This window comes from Xyrauchen texanus, chromosome 23 (assembly GCF_025860055.1).
Source record: "Xyrauchen texanus isolate HMW12.3.18 chromosome 23, RBS_HiC_50CHRs, whole genome shotgun sequence".
NCBI lineage: Eukaryota > Metazoa > Chordata > Actinopteri > Cypriniformes > Catostomidae > Xyrauchen > Xyrauchen texanus.
In genome coordinates this window covers 31,796,870-31,822,414 of record NC_068298.1, presented here as the reverse complement: position 1 = coordinate 31,822,414, position 25,545 = coordinate 31,796,870, and the positions used below count along the sequence as shown (strand labels likewise).

The 25,545-nt window shown below is 40.7% G+C and overlaps 2 protein-coding genes and 1 non-coding gene across 4 annotated transcripts; 2 read left to right on the top strand and 1 right to left on the bottom strand.

The window, feature by feature from the left end:
- Positions 1–787: 787 nt before the first annotated feature.
- Positions 788–859, bottom strand: trnaa-ugc (transfer RNA alanine (anticodon UGC)). The gene has a single exon. It is a non-coding gene; the product is annotated as a tRNA-Ala (tRNA).
- Positions 860–1,087: 228 nt separating this feature from the next.
- LOC127617291 (SUMO-interacting motif-containing protein 1-like) lies at positions 1,088–13,709 on the top strand. Of its 2 annotated transcripts, none has more exons than XM_052089245.1 (10): positions 1,088–1,529; positions 8,384–9,718; positions 11,105–11,358; positions 11,432–11,501; positions 11,642–11,742; positions 11,867–11,962; positions 12,277–12,408; positions 12,588–12,744; positions 12,853–12,937; positions 13,094–13,709. In XM_052089245.1, exons 1-10 carry the CDS (start codon positions 1,413–1,415, stop codon positions 13,315–13,317), a joined length of 2,571 nt encoding a protein of 856 aa, XP_051945205.1. In that variant the 5' UTR covers positions 1,088–1,412; the 3' UTR covers positions 13,318–13,709. The 2 variants fall into 2 exon arrangements, with proteins under 2 accessions (XP_051945205.1, XP_051945204.1); XM_052089244.1 differs by having other exon boundaries at positions 11,582–11,742.
- Positions 13,710–15,435: 1,726 nt separating this feature from the next.
- LOC127617300 (CCR4-NOT transcription complex subunit 6-like) lies at positions 15,436–25,305 on the top strand. The gene is made up of 12 exons (XM_052089261.1): positions 15,436–15,576; positions 16,858–16,979; positions 17,057–17,243; positions 17,600–17,685; positions 17,784–17,888; positions 18,183–18,251; positions 18,333–18,490; positions 19,398–19,552; positions 19,655–19,806; positions 20,137–20,370; positions 20,715–20,917; positions 22,468–25,305. Exons 2-12 carry the CDS (start codon positions 16,868–16,870, stop codon positions 22,678–22,680), a joined length of 1,674 nt encoding a protein of 557 aa, XP_051945221.1. The 5' UTR covers positions 15,436–15,576; positions 16,858–16,867; the 3' UTR covers positions 22,681–25,305.
- The last annotated feature ends 240 nt before the right edge of the window (positions 25,306–25,545 follow it).

Genomic DNA, 25,545 nt, shown 5'->3' with positions numbered 1-25,545 from the left:
AAATAAATAGTAACATTAATAATAATTTAATGACTTTATCTTAAAACATTATGTTGTGTATCCATCAAGTAAAAGGTATTACATTTCTTGCACCTTCAATAAATTTGTGTTCGCAACTTAATCTTAAATTTCAACAAAGTTTTGAAACATATTTTTCAAGGTATTTTTGAGTCAAGAATATCAAGATGTTTTCTCAGGGTTACACAAAATGACCTGAACATACTGTAATGTGCCTTTTCATAAAACATTTTCATGTTTTGTTTTGGGGTCACATGACAGCAAAATGTCAACCTACATGTTGGTTACACCACATTACTTTTATTTTGTGGACAAGTTTCATCATATTTTAAAACAAATTTGTTATATATATATATATATATATATATATATATATATATATATATATATATATATATATTATTTTAAGAAACAATAATAAAAGATTATTCTGCACTCCTCTTGCTAATGTTTTTGTTTTTAAGAATTTCAGCTTTTAATGAGACTTTGATGTATTTTTTTATGCTGTCTCCGGACGGTTACAGCACATTACATAATAAAGTAAAAATGTCATAAAAAATATAGCATGATATTGAACTCACCAATTAATAATATGTTAATTAAGTTGTATTCAAGTAATTGATTTGTGTGAGCTGCATTTTTTATGTATTTTTTCATTAATAAATAGATCTGGGCAAAAAATAAATAATGCTACACATCATTGATCAAAACATTTCTTTTCATCACGATCTACCAAACAACGAACGAGTCAGACCAAAACCAGGAAAAGTGGAGATGCCGGGGATTGAACCCGGGGCCTCATACATGCAAAGCATGCGCTCTACCACTGAGCTACATCCCCTTTCCAAACGCTTGTAAATATTATCTATATAAGCCAATGACATCGCTGCTGCAAGCCTACAATTCTACACAACTCATGTACAGATATAATTTTGTTCAATGGGTATATATTGTTGCATACAACATGACTAAATAATCTTGCAAACCATGTTGCATTTTGTTTAAATAACTCGCGTTATAACGTACTTCCGCATACACTGACAACATTTCACTTGCGGAAGTACCTTCTTCGTCACACGGTCAAACCCTTCGATAGTGAAACCAAATAATTTTACACCTATATGACGACTAGTATTTAAATTTAATTACGTGTTGCATGCTTTTGTTTACCTTAAGTCTTGTTTAACTGTAACCTGCATGACGGAAAGATGACTGACTGAAAAATATTTACACGATGTATATACAGATATGTTCAGTTATGTGATTGTTTGCATGTGCTTTTGCTGGCTAAATAACAACGTGCCCTGCATATATTCTATATTTAACAATTCACGCTCTCCTAAACGACTAATTTGCCCCTGGTCACGACTAATAGGATGATGTGAGACGGAATAATGGATGACATTATTTGTGTCAGCTCGGGCAGCGACGACGACTCTGATTTAGAGGTTATTAGTTACAAAGAAGATGCTGCTCCGTTTATCCGAGCAGAATGGATCCCAGTCACACCTGTAAGTTTAATTAATTCTATTTGGAAGCATTTTAAATATAACCTCAATGCTTTCCTTTTTTCCCCTTCAGGTTGCTTTTTAAGTCATTACTATGCCGAACAGGATGGTTTACATATGTAAAATCGCCTGGGCAATTTGTTTATTGTGTACGCGCACATTTGCGCTTCTTTCCAAGAGAATACAACCGCACGTGCTTCCTTAAAGCTCTGCTGCGCGCGGTCATTCTGCGGGAGCGGGAATCTGTTCTGTGCGCGCGCAGGAGACGATACCTGAAGATAGTTCAAAACGGATTAGGATATTGTGGTAAAATATTGTTTCATCATTTAATACTTAATTTACACATATTTGTTTATTTAAAACATCTAAGTAGTTGGAGGTAGGCTAGATAAACCTGTAAAATCCTTCTCTAGATATATCTGATTTTAATTAAGCGAGTTACGTCATGTTGCCTTTAAATAATTTGAATATTAGCCTATTCATTTTATTAATTGTTTATTAATTAATCTTCCCTCTTCCATTATTTTAGGTATTTTTGTATATTTATGATTTAGCAATATATCTCTGAGGCTGATAAATCTGCTGATATTTGGCCATTTTGAGGTTGTTATCGGCCAATAACTGCTTGGCCGATAATAACAAGTGTTCCAGCAGCTCTCCCTTGTTTCAAATTCTACCGACAGGTTTTTAAATGCATAATGGAACTTTTGGGAGTTTCGAGTAAATATTGAGAGAGAAAATAACATATTGTGAGTAAATATCTTGTTTAATTATACATGTGTACTTAGGGCTGGGTGATATGGCCCAAAATATTATCACAATAATTTTTTAGTATCGTTCAATATTGATATTTATCATGATGTACATGCCATACCATTAATGGGAAAGAAAATGCATTTTACATGTTTGTTACATTCATTGTGAAGAAAAGTGTGCTTTACAACAAGTGTGCTTTGTGGGTGTGGACTGTTATTCCAGGAATATTCAATGGCTTTCACAGTTTTGCACCATCTCAGTGTTTACTACAGCATCTCCCACTGAAGGTGTGTAGATGCACGCCTCCCATGAATGTGGAAGGGGGAGAATTGGGTGGTGGATGAGACAAAAGGGGCCCCCCTGGAAGTTGTGGGCCTCTGGGCTTCAGCCCATGTTAGCTGTGTTAATGCGGCCCTCAACAGTGCTATGGATAATGAAAATTTTTTCACTAAGGAGTAGGGTACAACGGGCTAAATGCACCCCTTAAGGAAATTTTGATTTTTTTTTTCATGGTCACAGAATGTATCAAGGTAAAAAAAAATAATAAAAAAAAAATATATATATATATATATATATATATATATATATATATATATATATATATTATTTATTTATATTGAATATTGATGGAGCAACCTAATTTCTGTGATAAGAAATAATAATGGAAGGTTGTTTCGATTAAAATTCGTTTTTCTTTTCTTTTTTTTTTAAGTTCCCCTTCACTTGGGTTAAAAGGCCCCTAGAGGGTTTAAAGTGATATCATGTAAATACCGGGGCAATAGATATAGGGGACAGTTTGTCAACTAATACAAATCATTTTGAGACACCAAGATGTTTTTTTGTGTAACAAATTAAGATGATGCTTACTCAAAATAGTCAACCATTTCCTGATAATTTCAAACACATTTGGCCTTTTATTACATCTCAAGAACTCTATAAACAAACTAATCTCTATTATGACTGGATGAGTCAACGTGAGCCCACTTTGAACATTTAAAAATAGGGGCCTTTAGTCCTTGCAACAGGAGGCCTTTTTACCCCAAATACTATCCTTTCACTTATTTAACATTTATTGAATTTTATTTTATTTAAAGACCTTAAACAAAACTGAACATGATAAATAAGTATTTTGTCTTAAAATAAATGTGTTAATTTTAGGGATTTTCATTAGCTTCATAAATTTGCTAAATTTAAAAAATAGAAAACATTAGTTCAGATTGCCTCAAAATAAACCTTTAGACAATACGCACAAAGATCTCATGTAACAGGAAAATTTTGCAGTGCATAGCGACAAACAGGTGTGTAGGATAGTGCTGTGGTAGTTTTTGTTGCTACTTAGTGTTTTGGGAGAAAATAAAATCAATGGAGCCTTTTACCCCACAGAGCCTTTAGCCCTGTTAAACCCTACATAAATAAACAACAGTTGTGTTGATTTTGTAGTACTTGTTGTAGTTCAGTCGATATTAGCTGTATTGCATTGTCAGTGCTGTCTTGCTCAATACACAATGATTTATCATATTAGCCAGATAGCTAGGTACTAGCTGTTACGTTCCTGTGTTGTCTGCCCTCTGTTCTTTGTTTCACTATCACGTTTATTCCACGTTTTCATGTTGTCCGCTCCGTGTTTTCCGTTTCACCTGTCACCGATCCCGTTCCTTGTCACGTTTTCCCTGTTGTCCGCCCTGAGTCTCACTGTCCTTGTGAAAAACTACACTTCCCACAATTCCCAGATCTTCTCACTGCCATCACTGTGTCATTGTTTGCACCTGTTTGTCGTTTGTGATCCTCCTGTGTCTGTGTATATAAACCCTGTGTGTTTTCCACTCCTTGTCGATCGTTGTATGGTTATATGTCGTGAATGGTTTCCTGTCATGCCTTTGTACCTGCCCTTCGTGTTCTGTTCTCCCAGCCGTGTGTTCTTTTGTGTTTAAGTTAGTTTTTCCCATTGTGGACTTTTCTTTGTGTTCTCTTATTTGTTATTTATTTAATAAAGCCCGCATTTGGATCCACACTCCCGTCTGCCTTCTCCTACTTCCACTACCCAGCATAACAGAACGATCGAACCACAATGGATCCAGCGGTGCAACAGGCGAACTTCAGACTCCTCTGCCTGAAACAAGAGGACCGTCCTGTGGAGGACCACATCCGCGACTTCCTCGAGCTGGCGAGTGTCGCGGACGTCCCAGACTCCTCCCTGGTGGCTTTCTTCAGGGGCAATCTGAACAGTTAAGCAAGGAGCGGTTGCCACCGGCGACGCGCGGCTGGACTCTCCTGGAATTCGTGGAGGACACTTTGCTGGTCTGCGGCTCGTCACTCACTGTGGGCGTTGTTGAGGAAGACCCTGCCTCTCCTCCCGCAGTGGTGACCCTCCAGTCTTCCATGGCTCGTCCTTTTGCGCCTGCCCCACCTGCCAGCAAGCCAACCTCCACGCCTGCCTTGGTCCACAAACCAGCGTCGCCAGTTTGGTCCGCTCCAGAGCCGGTGTGCTCAGTTTCCTCTGCTCCTGCGCCAGCGCGCTCAACCTCGTCAGCCCGAAGGAGGAGGGCAGAAGCTTCTGCTCGCTACTCCACGCCTGCCACGGCCAGCGAGCCAGAGCCCACGCCTGCCACGGCCACCCAGCCAGTACCTGTTGCCTCAGAGGTCCCTGAGCCAGCGCCTGTAGCCTCGACCGTCCCTGAGCCAGCGCCTGTAGCCTCGACCGTCCCTGAGCCAGCGCCTGTAGCCTCGACCGTCCCTGAGCCAGCGCCTGTAGCCTCGGCCGTCCCTGAGCCAGCGCCTGTAGCCTCGGCCGTCCCTGAGCCAGCGCCTGTAGCCTCGGCCGTCCCTGAGCCAGCGCCTGTGGCCTCGGCCGTCCCTGAGCCAGCGCCTGTGGCCTCGGCCGTCCCTGAGCCAGCGCCTGTGGCCTCGGCCGTCCCTGAGCCAGCGCCTGTGGCCTCGGCCGTCCCTGAGCCAGCGCCAGTGGCCTCGGCCGTCCCTGAGCCAGCGCCAGTGGCCGTGACCGTCCAAGAGCCAGCGCCAGTGGTCATGCCCGTCCTAAAGCCAGCGCCTCTCGAGCCTTCCAGGGCTCCTCCTCCCGAGTCTTCCAGGGCTCCACCTCCCAAGTCTCTCAACTCTCTTGAGTCTTCTAGGGCTCCTCCTCCCGAGCTTTCCAGAGCTCCGCCTTCCGAGTTTCGCGAGCTTCCCAGAGCTCCGCCTTCCGAGTTACCCGAGCTTCCCAGAGCTCCGCCTTCTGAGTTACCCGAGCTTTCCAGAGCTCCGCCTTCCGAGCTTTCCAGAGCTCCGCCTTCCGGGCTTTCCAGAGCCCCGCCTTCCGAGCTTCCTGAGCTTTCCAGAGCCCCGCCTTCCGAGCTTCCTGAGCTTTCCAGAGCCCCGCCTTCCGAGCTTCCTGAGCTTTCCAGAGCTCCGCCTTCCGAGCTTCCTGAGCTTTCCAGAGCTCCGCCTTCCGAGCTTCCTGAGCTTTCCAGAGCTCCAAGTTACCCGAGCTTTCCAGAGCTCCGCCTTCCGAGTTACCCGAGCTTTCCAGAGCTCCGCCTTCCGAGTTACCCGAGCTTTCCAGAGCTCCGCCTTCCGGGCTTTCCAGAGCTCCGCCTTCCGGGCTTTCCAGAGCTCCGCCTCTCGAGCTTTCCAGAGCTCCGCCTCTCGAGCTTTCCAGAGCTCCGCCTCTCGAGCTTTCCAGAGCTCCGCCTCTCGAGCTTTCCAGAGCTCCGCCTCCCGAGCCTTCCAGAGCTCCGCCTCTCCAGTCTCTCGAGCCTCCTATGGCTCCGCCCCTCAAGCCTCTCGAGCCTTCCAGGGCTCCACCCTCAAGCCTCTCGAGCCTTCCAGGGCTCCGCCCCTCAAGCCTCTCGAGCCTTCCAGGGCTCCTCCTCTCAAGCTTCCCGAGCTTTCCAGAGCTCCTCCTCTCGAGCTTTCCAGAGCTCCTCCTCTCGAGCTTTCCAGAGCTCCTCCTCTCAAGCCTCTCGGGCCACCCAGGGCTCCGCCCCTCAAGTCACTCGAGCCTTCCAGGGCTCTGCCACTCGAGCCTCCCAGGGCTCTGCCTCTCAAGCCTCTCAAGCCTCTCGAGCCTCCCAGGGCTCCGCCCCTCAAGTCACTCGAGCCTTCTAGGGCTCCGCCACTCCAGCCTTCCAGGGCTCCGCCCCACAAGCCTCTCCAGCCTTCCAGGGCTCCGCCTCTCCAGCCTTCCAGGGCTCCGCCTCTCGGGCCTTCCAGGGCTCCGCCTCTCAAGCCTCTCGAGCCTTCCACGGCTCTTCTCCCCGAGCCTCCTACGGCTCCGCCTCCGGAGCGTCCTGCGGCTCTTCTCCCCGAGCCTTCTACGGCTCTTCACCCAGAAACTCCCGGGCCTCCTACGGCTCCGTCTCCCGAGCCTTTCACGGCTCCGCCTCCCGAGCCTCCTATGGCTCTGCTCCCAGAGACTCCAGAGCCTTCTAGGGCCACGCCTCTGAAACCTCCTACGGCACCGCCTCCCTTGGCTCCACCTCCAGAGCCTTCCAGGCCTCCGCCTCCTAGGCCTTCCTCGGCTCCACCTCCAGAGTCTTCCAGGCCTCCGCCTCTAAAGCCTCCTACGGCGCCACCTTCCTCGGCTCCACCTCCTGAGCCTCCCTCGGCTCCACCTCCAGAGCCTTCCAGGCCTCCGCCTCTCAGGTCACTCGAGCCTTCCAGGCCTCCGCCTTTAAAGCCTCCTACGGCGCCACCTTCATCGGTTCTGCCTCCAGAGCCTTCCAGGCCTTCGCCTCCAGAGCCTCCTACGGCGCCACCTCCCTCGGTTCCGCCTCCAGAGCCTCCCTCAGCTTCATCTCCAGAGCCCCTTGCAGCTCCCCTAGGGGCCACTCTTCCTCCCAGGCCCCCTGAACCAGCCCTAGCCCTGTGGCCACCCCCTAGGTCACCTAAACCTGTCCCTGTCCCGGAGCCACTCCCCAGGACCCCTGTGCCGGCCCTTGCTCTGCGACCATCTCCTAGACCTGCCCCTGTCCTGAGGCCGCCTCCCAGGCCTCCTGGACCTGTCCCTGTCCGATGGCCACCTCCCAGGCCCCCCAGACCTGTTCCTGTCTTGTGGCCGCTTCCTAGGCCTCCTGGACCTGTCCCTGTCCGATGGCCACCTCCCAGACTATCCCCTTGTGCCCCGTGGCCTGTCTCATTTCCCTTTGTGCCCCCGTGGACTGCCTAATTGCCCCTTGTGCCCCCGTGGTCTGTCTCCGTGTCCCTTGTGCCTTCTTGGTCTGTCTCTGTGCTCCCTTTTCTCTGTCGGTGTCCCCCCGGGTCTACCCCCTCACTCCTTGGATCTTTTGTTTTGGTTCTTCTGTGTGGGTTTTTCTTTTGCTTTAGGACCGTCTGGAATCCGTTCCTTCTAGGGGGGGTTATGTTACGTTCCTGTGTTGTCTGCCCTCTGTTCTTTGTTTCACTATCACGTTTATTCCACGTTTTCTTGTTGTCCGCTCCGTGTTTTCCGTTTCACCCGTCACCGATCCCGTTCCTTGTCACGTTTTCCCTGTTGTCCGCCCTGAGTCTCACTGTCCTTGTGAAAAACTACACTTCCCACAATTCCCAGATCTTCTCACTGCCATCACTGTGTCATTGTTTGCACCTGTTTGTCGTTTGTGATCCTCCTGTGTCTGTGTATATAAACCCTGTGTGTTTTCCACTCCTTGTCGATCGTTGTATGGTTATATGTCGTGAATGGTTTCCTGTCATGCCTTTGCCCTTGTACCTGCCCTTCGTGTTCTGTTCTCCCAGCCATGTGTTCTTTTGTGTTTAAGTTAGTTTTTCCCATTGTGGACTTTTCTTTGTGTTCTCTTATTTGTTATTTATTTAATAAAGCCCGCATTTGGATCCACACTCCCGTCTGCCTTCTCCTACTTCCACTACCCAGCATAACACTAGCGAACAGCTACCTAGCTTCATTACTGATATCCACTAACCGGCTTATTTCATGCCTTCATTTCGTGATTCAGTTAGCTTGCTGTGTGTATAACTTGCATTTTCAGTGACACATACTTGATCAGATCATTTAGATGCAGAACGTAGGCTAAACCTAGAACATTTCTCAAAATTTTATCATTAATAATGATGATTTTTTTTTTTCCATTTTATTTACTTGTTTGTCTTAGGTCCTCATCGATATCACAGGCCATAAGTTGGTTCCTCCCAGGGGAAGATACTCAAGGAAAGATACTTGTTCCACCTTAGAGGTGATAGATCTCAGTGACGACTCTCCTCCTGATGATGTTGATGTGCAGCTGCAGAATTCATCATTGGCTCTGTCATCAGTAGACAGTGGAGAGAAGAATGTGGAGTATTCTGTGCATGTAATACCAACAGCTATTAGAAGTGCTCAAGAATCAGAATCTCGAACCAACAATCTTGGAAAAGATGGAGCTAATTCAGGATGCTTTATAGGGAGCAGTGTTCAGTCACTCCATCAGGAGAACTCTTTCACAGAACTGAATATCCAAAGGACAGGAGATGTTTTGCATCAGGACACTAATTGTAATTCTTGCCTATCGTCTGAGCAGTTGAGCTGGGACAACAAGTCTTTGGGACTTTGCAGCTCTTCAAGTAAAAGCCTGATACCTTTTGAAAGTTCATCTGAGGTATTGAAGAACTCCGTTGTAGATGTACTGCAGAACACTAAAGACACACAACTTAGTGTCACATCACTAGCTGCCAGTAGCGTAGGAGCAAACCAAGAAAACAAAGGAAATCTTGATTCTTCTCAATTATGGAATGCCAGTGTTCACTCGTCTTATAGCCTTGACAGTCCATATTACTGCCCTAGTGAGGTAGATGCTTATATATTCTCTGATGAATCTAATGAGCCTGAAGATAAGGATCATCCATTTACAACTTGCAGTGGTCAACAATCACCTCAAAGTTCTGTGCATCTTTCTGATATTCATACTGGGTCTGTGTGCAATCCAGTTGCATCAAACAGGGGCTGTGAAACTTTGAATATGGGTGAAAGCGAGCACCTACATAAAATGCCAGGCACTCAGGTTTTGCCACAGCATTCTTCCCGTTCCATATCTACCTCATCATGGGCATCGCCCCCCTGTAGCCCAGAACTTATATCTAGACACAGTCAGTCCAGTAAACCCAACAGTCCCACTTCCACAGAGATCCTTGCCAGTGATACAATGGCAGACTCACCTGATTTGTCTATAGAGAGCTCGCTAAGTAGTCCTTTTAGCTTTCCTGTCTCGCTGCCCCCTTCACCAGCCTTTTCAGAGAGAGCAGTGTTCAGAAGAAATGATTTAGATCCACGATCCTTTGAATGCCCTTCAGTAGGTCTTTGGGAGACAAGCACAAGCAGTAGTGGAGACAAAGAAGATGTGCTAGATAATGTGTCAGATCTTTCTGAAGACAATATAGAAGGCAGACAACATATTTGTCTGGCTCAGTACAGAAAGTTGAGGCAATGTATGGGTGAAACGGTTCCAAACATGGTAAGATTTCTTTCTCTATTTTTGATATATAAATGGTAGAGTTGTCAATTTAAGTGTGATAAATTATATGAATAATAACACGTTATTTAACACCCCTCTCCCTGTCCAATGAAGAGACCGGGAGAGGGTAATAAAAAAAAAAACAGCCATTGTATCGTGAGGACAAAAAAGGAAGGTTTGGTACTCATACTTGTTCTGCAAAAAACTCAGGGTATCCCTAACATAGACCAACATTTAAAAATAGCTCAGACTGAATAATAGTTATTTTAGAGTAATAATAGAGTTATTTTCAATGATATGGAAAAAATCACAATATTTTCACTTTAAAACACTTTTTTTTATTATAGAAATGCTTAACTTGTTTGCTGCCACAAAATATGTATATAATGTCATGCATTTGAATTATCTCAATTAAAATATTTATTGTATATTAAGTTTCTAATTATTTTTATGCTTACATTCTAAATTATCTTTATTTAGGGCCTTTTTATGCAAATATTGATATAAAGTATGAGATTAATTGCGATTACTTAATCAAATTAATCGGCACATTGCGTAAAGGGCATTTTTCCTTTTTTCCCTTTATTTTTATTTTAGAATCTATGGTAAATTGTACCACAAATTAATAATATAATAAAACTTTAGTAACCATGTTTTTTCTTCTTCTTTGTATTAGACTATAACTGTTGTTTTACTGAACATGTGGTTACTGTAGAAAAACCAAGGTAATATTTGTTGTTACTATGGTTTACTGCAAATACAAAGTTGAACTATGCTTACTGTAGTAAAGCCATGGTTATCTTTCATAATGGACAAATAAAGCTATTGCAAGGGAACCTAAAATAATAATCAGCTAAAAGGGTCAGAAATTTTTAATAGATTGATGAATTGATAAAAATATTGATGAAATGAAATTCATATTGTTACTCAATGCAGGGGTGGACTGGGAAGAGAAATCGGCCCTGGATTTGATTGGGGGGGTATGTGCATATCACGGCCCCTTTCGGCATATTGGGGGCGCTGTTTTGCGGCCCACTCCTGACTCCAAGAGTAAAACAATCTTCATCCCTGCACAAAGTATAATTAGCTCATTTTTTATATTAATTACAATCATACAGTCCTCTGTGTTTTCAAAGGCCCTCAGGACAAAAGTGGCAACTGGACATACCCTGCTGCTTCACCCTAACCATGGTAGAATTGTACAATTATTTATTTTTCCTCCCTTGGGAAGTCATTACTTAGGTCATTTTAGAGACCATATTGGCTTACATAAAGAGAACATTTTCCAAAATGTGTTACCTTGTTTCCAGGGACTGCAGTCCCCACAGAAACTCTAGGATATCCATAGGCAATTTATTTCATTCAGTCATGGTCTGTTTTCAACAGTGTGAAGGGGAAGATGAAGATGAACACTATGGCTCGGCTGAACCCCTGTGCCGTCAGAGCCTCAGCTTGGTCTACAGCACTATTGAGGAGAATTACCCAGAGGGCACTCTTCAGCTGCTCTCTGACTTTATTCAGCCTCGGTACTGTCCACCTGTGGATATCACAACACATCTGCTCAGGGGGATTTTTTTGGACCCACAGAGCCCCGATGTTCTAGCCATAGAGGCCTATAACCTACTGATGAAAACACAGAGGTGAATATGATCACATCTGTAAATACTACTGATTCTGAGCATTATTTAATGTTGTTTTGTTTTCGATGTTAAGATACCACCCTGCGGATACATCTACAGTCCCGTGGGATTGGGAACTGCTGACGTCGGTAATGGAGGAACAAGTAAGAAAAAATATTATTAGTAGTTCCAAACTGTTGTTAAATAGCATTATTTTCTAACACTTTGTGCTCGGTGTCTTAAGGAGGACACTAGGAGGTTACGGACAGACATCAAGAACATGCTTCTGCAATATGTGTTGCAGGTTTTAGAAGATGACTTTCAGTTTAAACACACAACTCAGCGTCTTCAACAATCTATTGCAAAGACAATGCTGTCTTGTGACCAAAGGTTCAGACAGGTCAGGTGAGGTAAACTCTCCGTTACTTGAGCACCAATGCAAGCAGAATTTACATCTTATAAAATGACAATTACAATGTGGTCATATTATGCATAATTAGTGAATAAGACTTATGATTCTTCCTCTTAGGGATATAATTAATTGGATGATGACTGTTGCTAAGAAATCAGTGACCCACTTGAATGATGTGGAATATCCAAAGAAAGAGAAGGACAACTATCTTAAGTATGTTAAGTGTTCATTTTGTTGATATAAATGCAGTATCATATAGTAATCACAGAATATATTAATTTCCAATGTTAAAGTACTTTTGTCTTTTCAAACAAGCAGTACCTATTAATTTTTTTTCACTTTACACCATGACATCATTCATGTCTTTTTTTCAATTTCTGATATAAGTGGATGAGTGAACTCTTTTATTGCACTAGTATCCAATTGTTCCTATTCCTCATATTTCTACTCAAAATGTTTAGCATGAATATGGATCAAACCAGCCGATGCAAGATGGATAGACAAATTGTTTACTTTATTTGTTACAGGATTGTATTATCGCTTCAGAGGATGCTGACATTGGCCCTGGAGGTGGACAAGACCCCAACCTGCAGTTCAAGCAAACTTTCTCAAGAGCTCTTCCATGGTCTTAACAGCATGTCTCCATGTCGGCAATTAAGGTAAAACCAAAACAGAGAACCAAAAAAACCTGCTTGCATTCTTTATGTATTGCAGTCCGTTAGAGCTTTGATTGAATCTACTCTTAACTCTAAATTGAGTTTTTTTTTTTCTCGTCATTTTGTATTAAAACAGTGCATTTTATGCAAGAGTCTAACAAAACTCTCTTGTCATGTGTTAGACTCTTATTGTTAAGTACAATGGAGAGCAAGCTGCTGAGGTACAAGTTATTGGAGCTGCTGTTGGATGAGGCTTGTTCTCAGAAGAAACCCTTGCCAATGTCCCTAAGCTTGCTGCTACACTACGTCCAGAGCTCATCACTATCTTCAGACCCCTCTGTAAAACAGAAAACATCATTACATTGCTCTATAGCAGATTTAAATTTAGCACTGATGTTCCATATAACATGAGCTGAACTGATATGATCTCCATGCATGTTGTGCAAGGATGGAGCAGAGAGATGGAAGAAGTGGGATGAACTTCTCCAACTTCTGTGGATGCTGATGCTCAGTTATGAAGAGGTGGTGACAGGTGACGGGCTAATGCTAACACAGCTATTTTCAGCTAATACGCAATTGCAAAATGCTAACTATGTTTTAATAGTACCTAATGCTCGCTTTGATTCTGCATGATATGACCACATTAAATAGTGAAATAGGATTACCTCTTTATTCATTCTCCTCCCAGGTCACCTACGCTGTCCCATCACAGAGCGTTTTGACAGGACGCGTGCTCCGATTTGGACGCGACATGACCAGGTGACACCGTCAGCAGTGCGAGTGGCAGCAGAGGCCTTTCTGTGTCGTGCAGCAGAGGACATTGGCCATGTTCTCCCCATGGAAATGCAGGAGTCACTATCTCAACTACAGGAACACTTATCTGATGTATCCAGTATTATTTCAAGTCATTAGACTTTATTTTGTATTTTTAAGAAAATAATATATTTATATAATTGTTTTTAATAAATAGATTTTAAATGATGTATGTAGGTTTGTTCACTACCAGTACTCATCAACTGTTCAGTACTTAATCAGTCAGGTTAACATTTTTTTTTTTTTCTTTTTCTTTTTTTACTTCTTCAAAAGCTTGCATACATACCAGTAAACAATCTAAGAGGGCTATGTGAGTAAAGATAAATAACTCAAAGTTGTATCCCTACCAAGTACATTTTAGAGCAACTATCAAAATCACTGCAATGTACATGATTTCCTACATACAAACAATGTTTTACGATGTACAATGAAATACTATGATGAACAACCCCAATTCCGAAATAGTTGGGACTATGAAAAATGCTAATAAAAGAGTGATTTGTAAATTATATTCAAACTTTGCTGTATTGAAAGCACCACATCTACACATTATACGATGTTTTATCTTGTGAAAATTTCAGATCAGATGATTCCACCATGCTTCCAAAAAGATGAGACGGGGGCAATTTAAGACTAATAACAATTTAAGAGTTCAAATAACAAGGCAATGTGAAACAGGAGATGTTAAACAGATGAGGCAATTGTGCCATAGTACTGTATGCTGTATAAGGAGCCTCCAAAGTCCCTCAAGAGTAAGTATCACTGGAGACTTGTCAATTTGCCAACAGATGTTCCCCAAAGACAAATTGTAAAAACCACTTGACTTGAAGTAAGGATTTTGGGCATTTCACCCTCTACAGTGCACAATATAGTTAAAAGATTCAAGGAATCTGGTAAAATCTCTGCATGAAGGGCAAGTTAAAAACCACTTCAGACATCACTGTTTAAAACATCATTAATTTGTAATGAATATCATGAATATGGATTTGGGATTACTTTAGTAAACCTATGTTAGTCAACACCATTCACCACTGCATCCACAGATGCAAGTTAAGACTTTACTATGCAAAGCAGAAGCCCTACATCAACTCTGTCCAGAAGCGCTGCCAACTTCTCTGGGCTCAGTCTCATAGATGGAGAGTAGAACAATGGAACTGTGTTTTTTGGTCTGAAGCCGAAAACTATTATGTTCACCATGCCAAAGAGGAAAAAGACCATCCAAGCTGTTATTAGCATCAGGTCCAAAAGCCAGTGTCTGTATGGGCCAGGGGTGCGTCAGTGCTCATGGCATGGGTAACTCGCACATCTGTGAGGGCACCTTTAATGCAAAAAGATATGTAAAACTATTGGAGCAACATATACTGCCATCCAACACCGTCTTTTCCAGGGATGTCCCTGCATTTTCCAGCAGGGCAACTTAAAACGACATACTGCCCAGATTTAAAGTTTATGGCTGTGTAAGCAGAGAGTGTGGGTGCTATATTGGCCTGTCTGCAGTCCTGACCTGTCTCCAATTGAGAATATGTGGCGCATTATGAAGCAGACCATCCAGCAATGAAGACCCCATACAATTGTGCAGCCAAAGAACTGCATAATGGATGAATGGGGGAAAATTCCACTTTCTAAACTTAACAAACTTCTGTCTTCTGTGCATAAATGCTTAATAAGTGTTATTATAAGAAATGGTGATGTTTCACAGTGGTAAACACTCGACTGTCCCAACTTTTTTAGTGTGTCGCAATCATCTGATACGAAATTACTGTACATTAAAAACAAGGAGATCCACAAGGAAAAGCATCATATAATGTTTAGTTGCAGTGCTTTCAATATATCAAAGGGTGAATATAATTTACAAATCACAATTTTTTGTTTTTATTAGCATTTTCCATACTTTCTCAACATTTTCGGAATTGGGGTTATACTAGATAAGTCAGTCTAATTGGTATATGGCTTTTCACAACGCAGAAAAAGACAAATGTAGCAAGAAATATCCTTTTAATTGCATTTGCAATATCAATTGTGTCAGAATATGTCTAACTGTTTCCAAAACATTCTTGACCACACTATAAATCACACGTCATTAGAAGGATAGGGATGTCTGCGTCTCAAAGCCTAGTGAGATATCTACCTAAACCTCATTTTTAGGCAGCATATGCTGCGTTCTATGTAGACAGCAACTCTGTTTGGTTTTTTGAGACACTTTATGTGTGCACGTGGACACTTGTTTTGGAGAGCAGCACTAACGCTGTCCAAAAACCCTCCGCCATGACACCGTAACCGCAAATCCTGAATAAGCGAATACATTAAAGCCCAAAGTGAGACGCAAAGCTGACTTCAGGAGTTGGTATGCTATTGGAGGTAAATGTGAAAGTTTTTTTTTGTTTTTGTTTTTTGCCTTTGAACTGGTTTCCTGTAAGTGAACTACTGCTCAAATATATAGCCTGTGTCTCTTTGTTCATATCCAGGAAATACTATCTGCTGAAAGTAACTTTACTTTATAATAATGTGCAATTATTATCGAAATGTTTAGCTGGGTAGTTAATGAGTCGTATACATGAGTTATTTCAGGTCTAATCTTTCAGTGGTTTGTAAGTTTAGCAGCCTGTGGCTAATGTTGCTAGCAAAATAGGTTAGCAGAACGACTCGACAGTTTGTTTAATAAGCAGAGACAGTGAACGCTTATTGCTTTGTAAAAATGAGCGAATAACACGATTGTATGTGCTAAGGCACTTTTTTTTTCTCACAATTATGACCCACATTGATAAGCGTAACTGGGTCATTAGCATAGCACACAGCTAGTTGTTTGTTAGCTTGCATGCTAGGTATGATTTTCCATCTGTTTCCGTTGACCTGCTGAAAAATAGATCAATATCAGATATTTAGTCAAAGGTAGTTATTTATTTAAGGTGATCCAGTTAATGCTCGTAGTAGCGTTTCAAATTGGGTTATTTTGGATGGTCACCTGTGCTACTTTTAGGAAGTTTTGTTTGACTGTTCGTGTTAACGAGGTAATTTAAATCTACAGGTTTATTTGTTCATTCTTTGAAAGTAATTTACTTGTTACCAAAAACAAACTGAGACGTCAGAGTTTCTAAAAGCAGGGACTGTTTCAAAATCTATCAAGCTGCCTACCTAGACAGCATTGAAATCCTTTAGAACACAAATACAGTGTGACATCATGCTGTCTAAGTATGCTTCTCACTAGGTTGTGAGACACACCCATGGTTTCTTCCATACAGTTTGATATTTGTGTGTTTAGTAGGTCGTCACAGTATCTAATCATGTTTCACCAGCTCTTATATCCAGCCTGTAGCGAACTGCATAATATGAGACCAATTTCTTCTTTTTGTTTACATGGTTGAGAGAGCTGCTGCTGATGATTTTAATGGAAACTGTGGCGATCTCTGTCTGTACTGTATCAGCTGTAATGTTTTGGTATGTTTAGCATTTAGTTTGGAGATACTGCTGTGCACAGCTGCTGTTTTAGAAAGAAGTATTAATATACCGGGTTAGGTCCGTTATCAGTTTAAACAAGACCGTAAACATCACTCAGAAAGATTTGATATCTCTGTATCATGTCTTACATGAAACATTTGAGGTCATGTCATATAAATCTGACTTTGTCTCTACCTCACACAGTGGTCTAGGGATGCCCAAGGAGAAATATGACCCGTCTGATACCAGGCGGATGTACACTATCATGTCCATTGAGGAGGCAAACAGTGGGAAAAAGTCCAACTGGGATGCACTTGAAATAACTGGTATGTGTCTCTCAGTCAAATGTCTCAACTTAAGCCTATGTATTTTGTTGATGTTTTGATGTTCGCGTCTGTCTCAGGTAATGTCCGCAGTCTTAGCTCGACCCTTTGGTCTCTCACCCATCTCACTGCTCTGCACCTCTGTGACAATGCTCTGTCACGCATCCCACCTGACATTGCCAAGCTGCACAACCTTGTGTTCTTGGATCTGTCATCCAATAAGATCAGGTGCCTGCCAGCAGAGCTTGGCAACATGGTGTCTCTCAGGTGAGCTGCTTGGAGCAAAAGCTGCTTAAATTCTTTCCATGGTTCATTAGTTCCATTTAAAGGGGTCATGACATGCCTTTTTAATGTTAATTGAGGTTCACTTATAATAATAGTAATAGTAGTCATGCAGTATATTTGTGATATATGATTATTTTCAACACTCATTCTGACCCTCTGTCAGAAGCACTTGGTTTTGGTGCTGCATCTCCTTTAAGATTTGACAGTTAATGCCCACTGTTATGATGTGCTCTCCGCTATTGACTGACCTGCTCTCTCATTGCCATTTCACTGCTCACTGCTTGGACTGTTATAGGACATGAAATTGTTTGTTCACAATTCATTTGTTTTTTCCTCAGGGAACTGCTTTTAAATAACAACCAGTTGCGGATTCTGCCTTTCGAATTGGGGAAACTGTTTCAGTTGCAAACACTGGGGTTGAAAGGTGAGTGGTTATTTGGGTTATTGCAACATCTTGAGATTATCACTGTGTAGAGAGCATTTTCCACTGATGTTTAGCATTGTTTGTGTGGATCTAAACAGGCAATCCACTTACTCAAGAAATTATGAGCCTCTACCAGGAGCCAGATGGCACCCGCCGACTGCTGAACTACTTTTTGGACAATCTTGCTGGTGCCATCAAGTACAGTAGGTGTCTTAGACATGTTAGCTGTAAACATCTGTCCATGTCTGGTCTTTTTTTCCTGTGGCCTATCTAAAATTGACACAGTGTAAATTTTAGAGCTTAGCGCTGGATTATATAATATTCCAGATGTATTCGTCATCAGTGTGTAAAACATGATTTGTTTATTTAAATTGTAGGGTTCCTCTAAAAAATAATCACCCTTTTAAGCAATTTTAGAGCAAATACATAAATATCGAGATATGTATAGAATGATTAACATGTATATATTAGTCCTGAAATGCATTTGCTTTGCTCAGTCCCAACAGAGCAACCTCCGTCCAGGAACTGGATTGTGCTGGAGGAGCCTGATAGGACAAGACCAACAGGTAGACATTTCTTAAGAGTGGTGCAAAACCTGAACAAAGCAGGAGAATACTTGCCTGATTTTTCCCCCCCTCTTTTTCTAGCCCATTTAACCGTAATGTGCTACAATGTGCTGTGTGATAAGTATGCCACACGCCAGCTCTATGGCTACTGCCCGTCCTGGGCCCTTAAATGGAGCTACAGGAAAAAGGCCATAATGCAGGAGATCCTCAGCTGCAATGCAGACATTATAAGCTTGCAGGTAATGCTAATTAATTTAAAGCTGCTAAAGTGTTTTTTAATGTTAAAATACTTTCTCCCATCTTAAAAACATTATTTAATATTTACACATCCTTATGCCATTCCAGATGTGTATGACTTTCTAAAATTAAGATTTTTAGAAGAATATTTCAGCTCTGTAGGTCCATACAAGGCAAGTGAGTGGTGGCCAGAACTTTAAAGCTTCAAAAAGCACATAAAGGCAGCATAATATTAATCTATATGACTCCAGTGTTTAAATCCATGTCTTCAGAATTGATGTGATGGGTGTGGGTGAGAAACAGGTCAATATTTAATGTTTTTTTAACTAATTGTATGGATTACTTTTATGCTGCCTTTATGTGCTTTTTTTCCCCTCAGTGCTTCAAAGTTCTGGCCACCATTCACTTGCATTGTATGGACCTACAGAGCTGAAATATTCTTAATATCTTCATTTGTGTTCTGCAGAAAAAAAGTAATATACATCTGGGATGGCATGAGGTTGAGTAAATGATGAGAGAATGTTCATTTTTGGGTGAACTATGAGGAGAAAACCACAAATAACCCATATGTAGGTTGATTTACACAAAAAGCGTAAACACTGTGGTTTGTGCTTGACAAACATTAAAAAAATTACTCTACAAGCCCCAGATGGAAACATTAGCTCAACCAATGGCGTGAGTTTTTTTAGGCTAGACTAGGGAAATGTTTAGGAAACCTGTTTGAAAACAATCATTATTTTGTTTAAGACTTGTTTGCTCACTTCAGCTTTAGACCCAAAGTCCAAATTGGTCTCCTAGATTTTTTTTTTCTTTCTTTAAAGGTAAAATGTTTTCAGTTTAGTGCTGCGCAACAGGTAGCTTTAAATAGTCAATGTTTGTCAGTCACTTAGTCTGCTGTGTCACATACAGGAAGTGGAGACAGAACAGTATTACAACTACTTCCTTCTGGAGCTCAATAAACAGGGATATGATGGATTCTTCAGTCCGAAGTCCCGTGCCAGAACCATGTCTGAATCCGACAGGAAACATGTAGATGGATGTGCAATATTCTACAAGACCGAAAAGTGAGGGAACATTGATTTACAGATCAGTGTCACCAGCAGCATTTGCAGTAATTCTTTGATGTCTGAGTTGCATGTTTGATTGCATCTTTTTCTTGCTGCCAGGTTCAGCGTTGTGCAGAAACACACAGTCGAGTTTAACCAGCTGGCTATGGCCAATTCAGAGGGCTCGGAGGCTATGTTAAATCGGGTCATGACCAAGGACAACATTGGGGTGGCTGTGTTGCTGGAGCTAAAGGAGTTAATAGAGGTGTCATGTAAGTTACCGGTAATGCTTAATAATCAAAAGAAAGAAATTAGTTATATTTTGGGTAAAGAAAATAAAGACTAATTATAGTACATTTACATTTTACCCCCACCCCCCAATTCTCAGGACTGTAATGCAAAATATCTCAGTCTTATTATATATAATGTGAAAAAAATGATTATTGTTGCAGTTCTTTTATGTCAACTAAGGTGTAAAGTGGTAAAATCACTGTAACACATGACCTCCAGTGACTTATTGCTTAATAAAATGGCAACGATAAATAGCACACAATAAATGGCAATAAATAATCTATAGTTCATTATGCGTTTTTCTCTTACAGCAGGTAAATCCCTTCATGGTATGGAGAAACAGCTCCTACTAGTGGCAAATGCTCACATTCACTGGGACCCAGAGTACTCTGATGTGAAGCTGGTGCAGACCATGATGTTCCTGTCAGAGGTGAAGAATATTATAGACAAGGCCTCTCTCAGTCTGAAGCTCTCCTCCATGTCTGGAGAAACCAGTGGCATTCCTCTGGTGCTGTGTGCCGATCTCAACTCGCTTCCTGACTCTGGTAGGTCTCATTAAACTGAGTCACAGACGGAGTCTTGTTTCTCGTTTTCTCATTTTGTTAAACAAAACGTTAAATAACAAGATTTGATTGGATTGTGAAAAGTTGACTATGATATCATTGGTTAATATTTTTTTTATGATTAATATTATTATATATTCTCTTTGGTTTTAAGAGACTGAAACTTGTTATTTTATACAAAGATTATGAAAACATACACTGAATCATGCAAAATAGGACCAGGAGCAAAGTAAATCATGTCAATTTTGCTGTCATGTTTTCTTTAATCCATCTGTTTGATAGTATTTTTGGTATGTGCATCAAGTTTGCTTTGAATGTAACTGTAGGTGTAGTGGAGTACCTGAGCACAGGTGGGGTGGACTGCACACATAAAGACTTCAAGGAGCTGCGCTACAATGACAGCCTGACCAACTTCAACTGCAGTGGCAAGAACAGCACATCTAATGGACTGATCACGCATGGTTTCAAGCTGAAGAGTGCCTATGAGAACGGGCTCATGCCTTACACCAATTACACTTTTGACTTCAAGGTAAGAAAAATGTAGAGATGTACTCCTAGTAGAGATGCATGACCAGAATCTTTCATCACAGTATGAGTAATTTGAGTGAATGAGTAAAATGAGTATATACAGTATAGTGTGTAATAATATACAGTGTGTAACAACAGTGATTACTGATTCACTCAAATTACTCTTATGGTTTTTTTTTTTTCTTCTTTTCGGACATTCAACCCCCAATTTTTTTTTTATACATTTTATTTGGAACTTGATGGACACAAACCAAAATATTAGTTATGAATATAATAAATTATATTAAAAAACAGCTGCTTAACAGTTTTCCTAAAAACAGCCCTCTTATGCACATTCATGAGAGTTTGTCGTTTTGTTGCCGATTCTCGTTCTTTGTGCATATCACCACCTACTGGTTGGGGAGGAGAAGGGAAAAAAAAAGGGGAGGAGTAAGTAAAATAATAAATAAATCATATTTGCACAACGGCCATGTTGGTGGTGAAATGCACAAAGAAGCAGATCGGCAAAAAACAGTACTACTGTGTGAAAGTACAGTACTGTACAAAAGTCTTTGGCACATAAGATGTTTCACAAAAGCATTTGACTTAAAATGGTTATTTATATCTTCAGTTTAGTTTGTCAATAGGAAATATAAATATTAGACTCTCAAACATTACTTTTGCAAATAGAAAAGATTAGAATAGGAGAACAGGGAGCCCTGAAACAGATGTCATGTCCCCACAAAATCACCTCACTGAACATCGAGCCCGTCTGAGATTACATAAAGAGACAGACGCAATTGAGACAGTCTAAATAAATAAAAGAACTGTGGTGAATTCTCCATGAAACTTTGAACATCCTATCTGCCAACAACCAAGAAAAACTGTGTCCAGGTGTAAGTTGGAGAATTGGTGCTGTTTTGAAGGCAACGGTGGTCACACCAAATATTGATTTAGCTTGTTTACTGGACTTTGTATGATGTTACTAGATAAATGAAAACTATATATATAGCATTATTTTTGAAGATATCCTCAATATGCAACATTTTTCACAAGTGCCTAAAACTTTTGCACAGTACTACATATTTATAGTAAAAAAGGACTTAAAATATTGATCAGTTTCTCACCCACGTCTATCATACCGCTTCTGAAGACAGTAAGTCAGAATAAAGTCAAATTGATTACTTTTATGCTGCTTTTGGAGCTTCAAAGTTTTGACCACCATCCACTTTCATTGTGAGGACCAACAGAGCTGAAATATTTTTAATATAATCAAATAAATAGAAAGATATACACATCTGGGTGGTATGAAGATGAGTAAATGATGAGAACATTTTGAGTGATCTATCCCTTTAAGTTGCTCCCTATGGTCCCAAATCGGCCAGCGTTTTACATTCAGCCATGACAATTTATGTGTGTTGTGATGTTAGAATTTGTCACATCTTGATTGCTTGGACACAATAGAAGTTTCTTACTCTGGGAAACAAAACGTGACTGGTAAAATTTGTGTGTGCGTGCTTCACATTGTAACTCTTCAGTGCTTACCTCCTCTACTTTTTAAACCCCATTTAGGGTGTCATTGACTACATCTTCTACTCCAAGCCACAACTGAACGTGCTGGGCGTCCTGGGACCCTTGGAGACAGACTGGCTCCTTGAGAACAATATTAGTGGTTGCCCACACCCCCACATCCCCTCTGATCACTTCTCCCTGTTTGCACAACTGGAGTTGGTCCTGCCTTATCCTCCCTCTCTCAACGGAGTTCACTTACCTGGACGCAGGTAGTGAGTCCTCCAGCCACTGGTGGCGCTGCAGATTCCCAGATCTCTCGAGTTTTTGTGGAAACATACTGAAAACAACAAAACCTCTAAGCAGTTTCTTTTATATATTTGTTTTGTTTAGTTTTTCTCTTCTACCTTTAGTCATTTTTAGGGTCCAAACATAATTATATTTGTCAGGGAGTTTTTTTTTAAATTTGTTTAGCTATAAATCTTTTTTTATTGTTGTAGTTTAGAAAGATTTTTGGTAAATCACTCCCTCCCATAGGCTGATATGTAGTATTATTGTTATTATTATTATATATATTTTTTTTAAATTGGTGGGCATAACAAATGTGTGCAATTTTTGAACAGACTGTAACATGAGGGGAACACGCATGGTCACTCACTCAAAGGGATTACAAATATATTTAATGTCAGACCTCAAAGAGAAAAAAATGGTTATCATTAACTCATCCTGGTGTTGATCCAAACCCACATGTCTTCTTTCTTCCTTGGAACACAAAAAAAAGGAAATGTTATTAGTCTAAGTCACCGTTCACTTTTATTGCATCTTTTTTCTATACAGTGAAAATGAGTGGTGACTGAGGCTGTCACTGACTGAGTGGTTTGGAATGACAAAATGGTGAGTAAATGATGACAGAATTTTCATTTTTAGTGCATTATACCTTTTAATATGAAAAACCAGCAGTTATAATTATGTTTCTGCAATCAATCATTACGTTCTTGGAGGGAATGAGAACTTAAATTCACGTAGGCACAATTTAATCTGCCATCTTTATGCATTCATATAATGCATCTTCAATTCAAAAACATTTGTCAAAGTTTGCACTTGTAGCTTTTGAAAGGGTGCTTTGCTTGCAGTTGTGTTTCACATCATAAATATTTGTGTGACCCACAGTTGAATGAGTGACCAATGTGTATTGCAGACCAAACCGGAAGTGTATGAGAGTGGAGGCCGGAGAGCTTTTCCACTTGTGCGGTGCTCAAACTCATTTTACATCGGTGCTGCATCTCCTGATGTTTTATTCTCCCATCAATGGTGCAATATTCTGAACAGTCTAGATATGCTAAGCTTGCACACAGTTATGGAATGTTTTTAACAAGCTTAGAGTCAAATAAAAAGCACTTATTCTTCTTTCTCTCTTCCTCCGTGTTCAGGTGGGAGTTTGAAAGGTGTTCGCTTAATTGCGCTTAATGTAAACCAAATGATTTTAATTGACTCAATTCTGCGGCACTGCTTTTTTTGCACACTATTGTTTTAACCCGTTCTACGGAGGCAGGCTCTCTTTGGTTCTTTGTATGTAAGGCTATTGATCTCACTGTGGTTATTAACAGAAGTTTTATTTAGAAAGGGAGGTTTTATATGAGAAGACTAACCAGGGAGTCTTTTAACCAGCAATTTCTCATTGTAATGGACTGAAAAGGATTTCCCATACATTGTTCATTCCCTCACCACACACACACACACACTCAAAAGATCTGTAGCACTGTTCTTGAGGCTAGTCGTGTTGTGACCTAGCCTAAATCCCCCTATATTGTATCAGAGGGATCCTCCCAGGTCTTTGTACAAATTTAATCAAATATATAAACTGATTTAGGCTTGACTTGATTGTATATGAGCCACATGCAAGATAAAGTTTTTTTTTTTTTAAATGTGTTTTGTACTAAGAGTAAATTATGATCCAAATTCAAATTAAGATTGTATTGTAAGCTACGTTTGTATCGGAATTAATCAATCTTACCAGCTTGTATAAAAGACAAAGAGGTTGTTATTGGTTCTTGCAGCCATACTTTTGCACTCATCACTCCTTTTGCACTGCATTTTGTTTTTCTATTGTAATTTATTTCCTTTTGTAACTTCCAGAGCACATACTTCAGTATCCGTATAGATTTGAATTGCAGTCTTGCCCATCCAATCATCCATTTCAAGCTTATTTTAGTGTGATGTTTAGTTGTGGTACACGTTTTGGAGATGCAAGAGTTGTAAGACATCAGGCATCAGAAGACATCTTTAATTAGCTGCATTCTATGCCAGATTTGTAAATGTTAATTTTCAAAACGTTCCACCAAACAATTTAACGTCCAGGCTATTTTGTATAATCCATTGTGCTTTGATACTCCAGCTCTGTCCAGATCTCGATCTGTCAAATGGCCATAATTGTTCCTGTGTGGTGCCAGCTTGGTGCATTTTTCTGTGAAACCAATTGTAAAAGTTAGATTTACCCCTTTTTATTTGTATAATTTTTAAAAACCTTCCTTCCTCATCTATAACTTGAGTTGTGAGGCTTTGGAGCAAAATATAGTCTTTAAGACATGTAAATGCTACCTAACAGTAGTCTATTTGTGGTGTTTTAGCACTTGATGTATTTTGGTTCAGCATGACCATCACACGTTCGACTTGTCATAAATCTGTCCCGCCACTATGCAGCAGTATCGATTTTAAACCTTTCTTTAATGGTAAGAACCAAAACAGTCACTTGTTATTTGGGGCCTCTTCATTATATTCTCTAAGTTTTGTTTTGTCTTCTTAAATGACCATGAAATGTTAATGGTATTAAAGTAGAAATGAGATTAGCTTTTTGTAAATTGTGAATAAACTGTGTATTGCATATTTCCTTTCTACAAAACATATAAATTGTGGTGTGTGTTTATATTTATATATATATTTAATTCTCCTGCATTATTTCTGTCTTGTTTTTAGGGATTGTCTATCACAAACACTATTATTTGTTCTAAATCAAGTTTGCTCCTCAGATGTAACAATAGAAAGACACAAAATAGTTTCCATACCCACAGATGTTCAATCTTGCTTTGTTAGTGGCCTTGTGCTGTGTGTCATTTAAAGTAACACTACGCTCAAGTATTTTAA

What these genes read in the sequence shown, in the direction of transcription:
- LOC127617291 (XM_052089244.1), top strand. Translation starts at nt 1,413, where the DNA reads ATGGATGACATTATTTGTGTCAGCTCGGGCAGCGACGACGACTCTGAT. An exon ending in CGTCGGTAATGGAGGAACAA is followed by an intron (nt 11,502 to 11,581) that starts GTAAGAAAAAAT and finishes CGGTGTCTTAAG; the next exon opens with GAGGACACTAGGAGGTTACG. An exon ending in CAAAGGTTCAGACAGGTCAG is followed by an intron (nt 11,743 to 11,866) that starts GTGAGGTAAACT and finishes TCTTCCTCTTAG; the next exon opens with GGATATAATTAATTGGATGA.
- LOC127617300 (XM_052089261.1), top strand. Translation starts at nt 16,868, where the DNA reads ATGCCCAAGGAGAAATATGACCCGTCTGATACCAGGCGGATGTACACT. An exon ending in ATATTCTACAAGACCGAAAA is followed by an intron (nt 19,553 to 19,654) that starts GTGAGGGAACAT and finishes TCTTGCTGCCAG; the next exon opens with GTTCAGCGTTGTGCAGAAAC. An exon ending in GGAGTTAATAGAGGTGTCAT is followed by an intron (nt 19,807 to 20,136) that starts GTAAGTTACCGG and finishes TTTCTCTTACAG; the next exon opens with CAGGTAAATCCCTTCATGGT.